At 49.0% G+C, this 11,972-nt stretch overlaps 1 protein-coding gene across 2 annotated transcripts in view; it reads left to right on the forward strand.

Moving 5' to 3' along the window:
• The window catches only part of Asic2 (acid sensing ion channel subunit 2), a 1,059,219-nt gene extending 1,049,027 nt beyond the window's left edge, over positions 1–10,192 (forward strand). For both annotated transcript variants that reach the window (XM_032912543.1, XM_032912542.1), the window contains exons 6-10: positions 83–236; positions 3,388–3,479; positions 6,925–7,004; positions 8,748–8,816; positions 9,224–10,192. In XM_032912543.1, the coding sequence (XP_032768434.1) occupies positions 83–236; positions 3,388–3,479; positions 6,925–7,004; positions 8,748–8,816; positions 9,224–9,325 (497 nt within the window). In that variant the 3' untranslated portion in view covers positions 9,326–10,192. The remainder of the gene's footprint in view (positions 1–82; positions 237–3,387; positions 3,480–6,924; positions 7,005–8,747; positions 8,817–9,223) is intronic.
• Positions 10,193–11,972: the final 1,780 nt, after the last annotated feature.

The following is an 11,972-nucleotide window of genomic DNA, read 5'->3' on the forward strand; positions in this document are numbered from 1 at the left end:
ACACACACACACACACACACACACACACACACACACACACACACACACACACTGGCCTGAGACCCTCTCCTCTCTCCTCCAGGTCTACTGGCAGAAAAGGACAGCAATTACTGTCTCTGCAGGACACCCTGCAACCTGACACGCTACAACAAAGAGCTCTCCATGGTGAAGATCCCCAGCAAGACGTCAGCCAAGTACTTGGAGAAGAAATTTAACAAATCGGAAAAATATATCTCGTAAGTTAAGTGGGAAGGGAGAAAGAGGGGAGGGGCATTCAGAAAGAGGCAAAAAAAAAAAAAAAGGAAGAAAAAAAAGAAAGAAAGCAGTTAGCTCGATTTAGCAAACATTAATTGAGCACCTGCTGTGTGCCAAGCTCAGAAGACAAAGCCACAAAGAGCTTGAAGCCTCCTGGGGAGATAAGTGCGGGATTGAAAGCTGCAGAGGGCAATGACGTCTGGGGCAATGTTGCCTATAATTGAGTTATGCAGACTCAGAGGGAAAACCGTGGTTGACTGCTGTTTGCTCAGGGTGAGGTTCAGAGAGAGCTTGACCTTTCTAAAGAATGGATAATTCTCCGTGTGGATCTTGAGCCTTCTGTTCCCTCTTCTGGGAACACTTTTCCTGCCACTCTGCCTAACTGGTCTTCATGGTACCTGTCTCTATTTAAATGGCATTGCCTTGGAAAGTTAGATTATGGCCTCCCTCTTTTAGTTTCCTTCCCAGGCTCCGCGGAATTTGCCTTTATAATATTGCTGTGGTGGGTGACTGGCAGTTAAATACATGGTTTGTTCAGGGAAAGGAGCTGACACACGATATCCTTCAAGATTCAGGTGTAAGGGTGGATTGGGCCTGGGAGATGGACAGCCATTGAGAGTGCATATTGCTCTCTTTCTGGAGTACCAGAGTTCAGATCCCAGCACCAGTGTCAGGCAGCTCAGAAATGTCTGTAACTTCAGCTCCAAGGAATCTGACACCCTCTTCTTGCCTCTGTTGGTGCACGCACGCGCACGCGCACACACACACACACACACACACACACACACACAGGTGCACATGCACACCAAGACACACACCCACATGTAAAAAACATTAAAGAAAAAGAGAAGTAGTAGAAGGAGAATAAAGAGGTTTATCGGGAGAAAGACTCAAGACTGTAATCAGGTTTCGTGATGGGAGCATATTAGACAGCAGGCCAAAAACATTTGCTGGGACCTGAAAGAGGGGCTTCCCTTTAAAGTCCGGAAAGGAGCTTCATTGGCAGAAATTACTTAAAATGAGAGTAAGAGAGATAAAGAGAGCTACCGTGAAAGAGGTGGGTGGCGGGGAGTGGAAAGGGACCCCAAGAAGAAAGTCTCCAAATGAATCCCAACCTGACTTTTGCAGATTTTCGGAGGACATAAGAACTTTATAAAACGTGGTTTAGTTTGGGATAGCAGACAGGACAAATAGTATAATAGAGTCAAGGGACCATCAATAAAGACCTGTCAACCACAGCACAGACAGTTTAATGTGCAATCCTAGGAACAGAGATACACCGCAGGAGGACATGGCAGACAGCCCCCTCCCCATGTTCTAACATAATTCCCCATTCTGAGTCCTCCTTCACTGCTGCCCTGCGCGCCCATCATAGTGGGATGCTCCATACATGTTCTCCTTTTTATTCTTGGCTTTCCACTAATACCACTGACCATTCAGACCCAGACCCAGAACACACACACACACACACACACACACACACACACACACACACACACACACACAATCTCCTTTCACGGGGTAAGTGAGCAGGAGGCAGTGTCCTGGTAGGGACTTAGGACAGAGTTGGCACAGGATACATTAGAGACAAAGGGAAAATAGGACATGCCACAGGTCTATAGGATGACCTAACAGTAAGTAGTGGTTATAAATATAAGTATTTAGAAGAAGGAGGTTTTGACACATGTCCTTTTAGCAAAACAACAGTACTAGATTCCTCCCTTCTCCCTGGGCTGGGGGAGGCTATGATCTCCCCAGCCATGAGCTTTTGAGGACTACAGTAGCAAATATAGATTCCCCCATGTGGAGCAGGCCTCAAATGTAATCAGAAAGCAGTGGGTTACCCCATAACCTTCATGCCATCTTGTGCCATGCCGCATCTTCCCCAGCTGGTTAGTGTTGAATCTCACAGGGTTCACAACTGGGTGAGACCGTGGATGACTCTTCTATCACAACACCTGCATAGCACCTTGAAAACTGGTCAGAAGGGAGGTAGCTTCCGGCTCCATTCATGCCTGATTCTCTATGCCCTGCCACCAGAATATGTAGAATGTCTTTACCATTAAGTCTTACTACCTAGTTTGCATGGGCAACCAAGAGCAGTGACAACAGCCTGTGTCAAATTTGTGCTCTTGAACTCTGCTCCCCAACAGAACATTCGGAATAATAGATTCTACAGCTGTGGCGCCTGATGTGGTAACCACTGGTCATGCACGGCTGTGGAGCATCTGCAATGTCGCTTGTATGACCCAGAAACTGAATAGTGTTCATCTTTAACTGGAACCAACACACAGTTTCAGAACGCCCCTCCAGGTCGAAGCCAGATGGGGGAAAGGAGCCTACTCGCTGCTGTGAAATTCCACAGTGTGGAAAGACACTTGGTTCTTTCTCTCCCAGACTTTCTCCCACTCCGGGACAGTTGCCCGACCCCTCCTGAGATGACTTCTGATCAACAGGTTTAAAACAAGAGGCATGGAGGGCATGCCAACCCCCCACAGAAAGAGGCTAGAATGTAGGAAATCCCAGGCCCTGCTGCTTAGCAGACATTTTGAAAGTAGGAATGCATTTCCCTGCCAAGATGCGTTTCATTAACACACCTGCCTGCAGGAGAAGCGCTGTAGGAGCCCAGGACTTCTGCCAGGAACACCCAGCCACCACAGGCTTGCTCCTTACAGTTCTCCCCAACTCTGGCAAAAGACTGAGCAATGCCAGGTCAGGGCATCCCACCCCAAAAGGCTGATTAGGGATCTCAGGAGGAAAATGGGCACTCTCAGGAATGGACCATAAAGACTTAGGTGTTCACCGGAGGCAAGCACCCAAACTGAAACCAATCTAGTCAAGAGATCGATGGACTCATTTGCATACTAAGAACCAAGCAGGCCCTAGAAGATTCAGGAATGTGTGTGGGTCTAAGCTAGATTTCCAGAAAGAATACTAAGGGAGACAGGGGTAGAGCCAAGGACAAACATGGACAAACAGGGTCACAGCTGATAGCAGCCTCTGCTTGTAGAATTCTACCTTTGGACAGCTCCCTGAACCTCCTTTCTCCATCCATCCACAGGAAAGCTGGATTAGCGATCTGTGGATGCCGAAGGTTCTAACAATCTGTGGTGCTTAATCTTCCCTCTGCAGAGAGAACATTCTTGTTCTGGACATATTTTTTGAGGCGCTCAATTACGAAACAATTGAACAGAAGAAGGCGTATGAAGTTGCTGCCTTACTTGGTGAGTTGTAATGTCTGTCACATAAATTTCCACCTCTCTTAGGAGGGATGGGGGTGGAGAGGTGGGCGGGAGGCAGGCAGGCAGACGTGTAGGCCTCCCAAGGGGGCAAACCTTTTAATGAACTATAGTTACTCTTTTATGGTTGCTGTGGCAATGGCTATAGGTCCAGTTCAACCTTCAGCCTGGGCTTTAGCCTCTGTGAGGTGAGCAATGAACACAAGGTCTCTCAGGGCCTCTCCAGGCCTGCATTCTTGGGTTCTGTAGGTCTCTGTGTCCAAGTTGGAGTTAGCATCCCAGGGCCTGCGTGCTAGCAGGAGCATTGAAGGAGGGGATGTCCCCAGGAATCCAACCTCTCAGGGACCCTGATGGAACCTGGACAGCAATGCACTGAGAAGCTGACTGGTGTCCCCTGAACCCAGAGCTCTTTCTCAAACAGGAAAAAAGAGATGATCATTCCAGATGGCCACCAATCTGGCTACCACTCCCACACAATTCACATTGGCTGCCCTGGTCCTGATGGGAAATAATGTACAGAAGGAATTGAGTTCAACCCAACCTTACCCTACCCTATCCTACCCAACCCTAACCTACCCTACCCTATCCAACCCTGCCCTGCCATGCCCTACCCTACCATACCCTGCCCTACCCTACTCTACTCTACCCTACCCATTTGGACACTCCCATTCTGGTCAAGGGCCCAGCCCCTCAACCTGTGCCACCTCCTACCCACTCTAAAGAAAAGACACATGCAAATTGATAGTAGCATCCTGGTAGGGAGAGGGGCAGGCTCCACCTGGAAGTATAGAAGGAAGAGCAGGATTTGAACTACCTTTCTGAAGGGTAGCTGTGAGGATCCTGACAAGGAGCTTCCCCTTGCTGAACCTTGGGTTTCTGTAAAATAGGCTTCCTATCACCTACCCTGTCGGTTCGACTTTTCATGACTAAAGCAACTTAAAGGTAGAAAGAATTTGTTTGGGTTCCTGATTTCAGGGTTTTCAGTTCAGTGTTTGAGCAACCGTGTGATTGATAGAGCAGCCAGAACATGGCAACCAGAAGACAGGGAGCAGAAGTGGAAATGGAAGGAGGGAAAGAGGGAGGAAGGAAAAGGAGGGAAGAAGAGAGGGAGGGAGGGAAGGAGGGAGGGAAGAAGCAAATAAGCCAGTGCCAGCAGACTCTCTTCTTTTTCCTTCTCCCTTTTCCCTTTTCCCTTTTCCTTTTTCTCTTTCTTCCTTTTTCCTTTTTCCTTTTTCCTTTTTCCTTTTCCCCATCTACTCCACCCACAGCTGCAGCCCATTGGATGGTGTCTGCCATATTTAAGGGTTTTTTCCTCTTAGCTAATCATCTTAGAAAATGTCCTTAAAAACCCACCCACAGGTATACCTTACCAATCTCGAAGATGCTTCTCAATCTAGTCAAGTCGACAATGGAGATGAACCATCACACCCAGGTCACTGCAGTAGTTAGCTCAGATAAAGTCCATCAGTAGCAGCATGTGGCACCTGGATAGTCACCATGCCAGGAGCCCAGCCCTATCTGGTGTGACCAGGGCCGTGTGAGCATTTCTATATTCCACCAAGGAGGGTAGGGACAGAACCTTTGTTCAGTGCCAGCTATCTGGAGATAGCTGTCATGTAGGCTCCACGGTTATTATGTTTAAAGATCCTGAGCCACAGAGACTGTGCCCTTCACTCACCGCTGGAGGTCTGTCACTTCCCCTTTCCTTCCCCCAAGAGGATCAAACATGCACCGTGCACACTTACTTACTCATGCTTGCTTTCCCTTCCTCTCTCCCTCCCTCACACACACACACACAGGGCGGGGGGGAAGAGGGAGAAGAGAGAGAGAGAGAGAGAGAGAGAGAGAGAGAGAGAGAGAGAGAGAGAGAGAGAGAAGGGTCCAGGCTTTGAATCTGTCATGTCTACATCTGATATAAGCATTAGCTTGTTCCCAGCATCTTGTTCCTGCCAAGAATAGCCTGTGAGGAAATGGTGCTGCCATCTGTGCCTCCTGTGAGGGAGGTATGGGCCACATACAAACCCAGCCATCAGGTCCGGCTCAGCCTTTTCCCATCACTGCCCCATACACGCGCCACTCAACACTTCCATGTTAATACCCACAACATGCACACTGAAACTGAAACCAACCTACAGATCCATGTACCCATGACGCTCCAGAACAAACACACACACACACACACACACACACACACACACACACACACACACACACACACACACACACACACACACACACACACACACACACACACACACACACTCACACACACACACACACATACATATATACCCATCCACCCACACCCACACACACTCACACACACACTCACACACACATATACACACACATACACATACATACACATTCACACACACACATACACACACTCACACACACTCACACACACACACACACATCTGCACAGCCCTGTGTCCCAATGCATAGCTTCAGAGGCACATCCATGCACACAGCAAACCCAGGCAGATACACTTCGTGCTGATATGCCCACATACTCATTACATACAGCTAAAATAGCACACACAGGAGCACACCCTCACCTCCACAATGCTCACACATGCTATACACACTCAGACACACTCCAGCCACATCTATCACATACACATAGATACTCTGTGTACCTAGGAAGAGAGATGCACTCACATAAAGCGATGATCAGACGCACTACCTACACAAATTCTGTACCCTGTCTATACTAACTGCATTCCAAATATGCCACACGTCAATGCAAATGCGCCTCTCATACCTGACATGCTCACATAGCTACCCAGCAGTAGGCAAAAGGGATGGACAGGAGCAGAAGGAAGCCATCTTGAGCCTAGGTAGATAAGGTTATCACATACAGCTGAACAAATGGGCAGGGTTATTACACACCACTGAATAAGGAGCTGTGGTTATTATATACAGATGAACAAGAAGTTGGGCTCTGCTGATCTCAGGAGGAGCAGTCTTCAGGCTACAAACATCTGGGGGAGATGTCCACAGTGGAGATTTTCTGCACACATATCTATCTTCACACATAGACCTGAGACAGGGTTTGCCATCCCTCTGAGCCTCACCCAGGGAAGGTATTGCCTTCCCATGAGGTATCGGCATTGGGGTCCTCAGCAGGGCAGTGCCCATGTCAACAATACACATCCACTCAGGACTTCATTTGCTCCCTATGTAGGCCCATGGACTTGATCAGTGAGTGACCAGCTCCAACCCTGCTGGCTAGTGACATACTTGGCTCTGAGAGACAATCAAAGTGAAGGTGGGCCTGGCAAAGGAATGGCCCTCCCATGGCCAGGCCCAGGCTAATCTTGGAGGGGACACACTGAAGCGCTCCGGCTTCCGAGTTCATCGTCTCTTCGCCCGTTCCTAGATCTGTGTGTAAAATCCAATCTCTGTCCTTGCCCTTCCTCTGCAGGTGACATTGGTGGTCAGATGGGATTGTTCATTGGTGCTAGCCTCCTCACAATACTAGAGCTCTTTGATTATATTTATGAGGTAAGATTTGGGGTTACCCTTGGGGAAACGACAAAATGGCAGAATACCCAGACACAGAACCAAGCATGGCTGAGGCAATAGTTTCATTCCACCCACACAAAGCCACTTCTCCTAAGCATGGGGCAGGGGCCTTAAGGAAAGGTGGACGTGAAGGAAATGGCAGCCCTCCTCTCTTTGGACCTGTCCTACATCACAAACAGGAAGTAGAGGGATGAGAAGAGGCTGGGCTGTGCAGATGATAGCCGAGTCCCTTCCACAGTGGGACCAGGGCAAGGTTTCATACCCTGGGTGAGCCCACATCTATATACCACACATCACACACCCAACATATTATATGCACGTGCATCACACGCATAACACACTTAAGCATACATAAACCACCAGTGTACCATATGCATTCACACAACACTCATGCATGTGCGTGTGCATGCACACACACACACACACACTCACACACACACACACATTCAAACCACATTCATAGATCTGCATACCACACACAGCACACTCAGGAGTATACACCACCCATAAGTCTGTCCTCCCAGAGGCCTGTCTCCTACGAACTGTCTTCCAGTGCCTAACCAGCCCTCAGGAGGGGGCATTCCCCAGTAATCCTCATCAATCCCCAGAGAGGAGACTACAGTGCCTACCAGCCACTTCTGCTACTCACAGTCTGGGGAGATATAACCCTTAGAGGCACCTGGGGCCATGTTTCTTAAAGATTCTCAAAGAGGCCCAGGAGCATGCCAGCTCTTACAACTTCCTAACCCAGGCAAAAGTAAGCCTGCCCTGGACTACTATGCCCGGAGTAATCTGAGCAGAAAGCCAGGCTAGGCCGGCTGTCCGAAGAATGGCTGAGTTAGTAGGCTAACCTACCTATGGAGAGGGCCATGCCAGCTCCACCCTGCCCTGGTGGTTGCTTGGAGACCTCCATGTCCCTAGCAGATGGCCAGTAGACACCAGGCTGAGTGTGCCTCCCTGAGACCAGTGGTGGTTCTAAGGGTCCTATAACTCTCCCTCAGTGCAGAGTCACTTGGGACTCTAACTCTCCGCCTCCTCGTTGTGCTTCCCAAGGAAAGAAAAAAATTCCCCTAGCAGTGATTTCGGTAGAGCCCCCTTGTCCCTCAGCTTGATGACTACAACCCAAATCAAGCCAGTTTCTTGTTCGCTTTATTTAATTCCTGTGAAAAGCAGTACAAAGTGGATGGCAAATTCAGCCACATTGGATAGCATATTTAAGAACAACCCTTCATTGCTATGAATAAAGTGTCAAAACCTTGGGCGTGCCCTCATCACGTGGTGTTAGCAGCCCTTGAGAGTAAATAACAGAGCTGGGCATGGTAGCATATATCTGAAATTTCAACAGCGGGAAAACTGAGACAGGAGGATGGTGAACTTGAAGCCAACTAGAGCTACACAGTGAAAAAGAGGTCCCAGGAGACTCCCCAGGATCCATGGGGATCTGAGGATACCAGCAGCTTTAGCTTATGTACTGGGAAAGCAGGTCACGCAGCAAGGCAGAGCCCTCCCCTATCCTCCTCCAAGATCTGTTTGGAGCAACCAAGTCACGTAGAGTCCAAAAGGCAAGCTTGGGAAAATGGCCACCAGGCAGAGCTCTTGCTGTTGTATGTACCACAGCCCACGAAGTCACTGCCTATGTGATTCCCTGGTTCACCCCCAAGGTTGGCTTCTGGCCTTTGCACTGTCCTCCCAACCTGACTCCATGCCCTGTCTTTCTTACAGCTGATCAAAGAGAAGCTATTAGACCTGCTTGGCAAAGAAGAAGAGGAAGGGAGCCATGATGAGAACATGGTAAGACCAGCTCTCCGTGGACAAGCTCGTGTAGGCAATACAGATCTCCTACATATCAGATTAAATATACATTAACTATACATTAAAGTTCATAACAATAGCAAAAGCACACTTATGAAGGAGCAGCGGAATAATTTTATGGTTGGGAGGTCACCACGACAAGAGGAACAGTATTAGAGTCACAGCATTAGGAAGGTTGAGAACCACTGCTCTAGAAAAATCAGGCACCCATTCCAAGTCCGGCCATCTTGCCCTACCCCGAAACCATCACAAGTGAACCAAGTCAACGGCTGTGTTACCTTTGCTTGCCCACTGGAGTGTTTTAGAGGCCCCCACCCTGCCTCACAGGACTTTGCAGTAAATTTTTCTGAATGAATGACGGATGCCCCCCTTTCTTTTCCCTGTAGAGCACCTGTGACACAATGCCAAACCACTCTGAAACCATCAGCCACACTGTGAACGTGCCCCTGCAGACAGCTTTGGGCACCCTGGAGGAGATCGCCTGCTGACACCTCTCAGGCAACGCAGCACCTCCAAACAGACCTTAAAGGCCCAAGACCTAGGACAGGAGACAGCAAGCGCAGGTGGGATCGCCCCTGACGACTGAAAGAAGCAGAGCCCCCCCATATGCACACATTGCAAACTTCTGCCAAACCTCACCTGGCCACATCTGACATGAACCGTCCCGGGCCCTGCCTCGTGTCCCTCGCAGGGCCGATGAGTCGCACTCCGGAACTGTCCAAGAACTAACCTGCCATCACATCTCACTGCCAGATGTACAAAGCACCTGCATGCTCAGACTTCTTACAGCGCCACCTCCACTTCCGACTTGTACGTGATATTTTCTCCGTGCGGTTTCCAGAGCCCACTCCGCTGCCCAGGCAATGGGACCAGGTTCCAGCCCCAAAGTCACCCTGAGCCCAGCTCCGGAATTGAAACTGCACAGTCAAGAAGGAAACCACAGAACTCTCTACGTTTGATCCTTGTGTTGTTTGTGACCGTTCTTAGCCTTGTCCCCCAAACTGGCCCATGGGGCTACTGCACTAAAGGTGACCAGTACCAACCTCCTTCTTTTCCCAGCATCCGTGAAGGAGGTACAGTGGCCCGGGTGACCCCAGTATTTGTCCATGGAGCCACATTGTTCTCTCCCTGTGACACAGCTGTAGAGTCTGATTTTGTTTTGTTTTGTTTTGTTTAGGGCGGGGACTGTTTTTGTTTGTCTATAGAAGAATTGTTTTGTTCCGTTTCGTCTTACGGTCTTCGGTTTTGATGTTCTAAGGTTCGATTTGGGTTTTCCATTTTTTTTTTTTTTTGAGTTTATTTATTCGTGCTTCGAACCACAGTCATATTAAAAGCTGGTCTTGTGGAAGTGGCCACATCCTTCTGTCTTTTCTCTGCATCTAGGTCTCTGTCTCTGAGGGCTAATGAAAGTCTCAGGCCCGCCAGCCAAAAACCATGGAGAAAGGTTTACAGAGTTTCACCGACAGTGCTTACCTTTATAAGATGTAAACACTGTGCATTTTATCCTAAATCACAGCTTTGTTAGTTGACGGTGTGATCCACTAACAGGTTAAAACCTGTGTGCTGCAAAATACCACCCAATGTAAGTGTTATATATAAAACAGGGAGAGACAGAGAAGGTTACCTTGGACAGAAAACCTTAACAGAGACCTACCTTCCTGGGCTCCCATGCTCTGTCTGCTACCCTGGATCTTCCTAACCCTGTCTGCAAGTTCAGGCTAGATATAAACCCGGTGTGGCCTCTCTCTCTCTCTCACCACCATCTGATCCTCTCTCAAGCCTAAGGTTCTGCCCCATGAAACTGACCGACCTTGTCTTTCCAGTGGTCACATTGAGCACCTTGCTGTCTGTGGCTCCTCAGAGGATATCTAAATGGGACACATGGTTAAAAGTACCTTTGCTGATCATAACTGCATCCCCTTTGGAAGCCTCTGGGTGGGAAATAACTTCTTGTTTGAGCAGAATCATGCCGTGCTGACATGGTGACAGTTTCTCTAGGCTTTTACTTCCAACCACAATTCCCTAGAATTCCTAACCCAGACTCTGCCCCAGATGGAGACAGGTTTGATGTGGCCTGTACCCCCCACCCCCATGTGCAAATGCATAGATAGAACAGGCCAGAACAGGGGTTCAGGAGTCTAGTCTCTACTCTGTCTCAGTCTCTCCCCCACCCATCCCCACACTGGGATTTCTCCATGCGCCGAACTGAAGAATCTCCGAACTAGGAATTTGCAACTGTGGCCCATGATCCTCTCCTCTGAGTAGCTGATTGTGGTGACTCTCTGACCCTGTCAGGCCCATTCCCTTGATTTGAGGATGATAATAACTTACCTGTGTGTAGCGAAGGTGCAGGGTCAGGTAATATAAGACCCCTTTGGATTCCAAGGCCTGAGGCTGTACTATTGTCCAGACAGAGCAAGTTCTATACACACAACCTGTCCTGGTCAGATAAACATGTCCAGGGGAGGGAGGTATGAAAACCGCAAAGGCAGCTGGGAAAGAGTCTACTGCAATGCCCACCCCTATGCTCACATACGTCTCTACAGGGGATGCCCAAACTGTTAGCAATTCTTAAGAATGCAGAATGCTCAGCTGTTCTCTAAGGTCTGGCATGGGCTTCCCAGGGCTAAGGTGACAGCAGGACTGAATTTTCCTCTGGAAGCTCTGGGGGAGGGTACACTGCCTTACCTTGTCCACCCCCCTACAGGTCCACCATCGTTCCTTGACTTGTCACCCCTTCCCACTTCTTTCAAGTTAGCTAGGACTATCACGTCTTCTCATAGCACACAATCTTCTATAGCCACGTCTCCCTCCAGCCCTGATCTCCCCTACTCTTTCCCCTTTAAAGGTTCCTTATGGGCCCACCAGGCTGCCCCAGACGATCTGCCCCAGTGCAAGGTTATTCCCTCCCTCGGCACATCTGCAAAGCCTTGTTTCCTCTGCAGAGTCACATAGGGATCAGGATGTGAGCATTTTCATGTCCACCTATTGGACCACACGGCCTAATGTCCTTGTTTCCCAAATGAACAGACCTGGGGTCACCCACAGAATGAAAGACGGTGCTGGGGTCACAACTCTGTTCCTAGAGCTATAACATTGACTCACTTAAAACAAAAAGAGCTAAAAGTGCTCTTT

This window comes from Rattus rattus, chromosome 9, assembly GCF_011064425.1.
Source record: "Rattus rattus isolate New Zealand chromosome 9, Rrattus_CSIRO_v1, whole genome shotgun sequence".
NCBI lineage: Eukaryota > Metazoa > Chordata > Mammalia > Rodentia > Muridae > Rattus > Rattus rattus.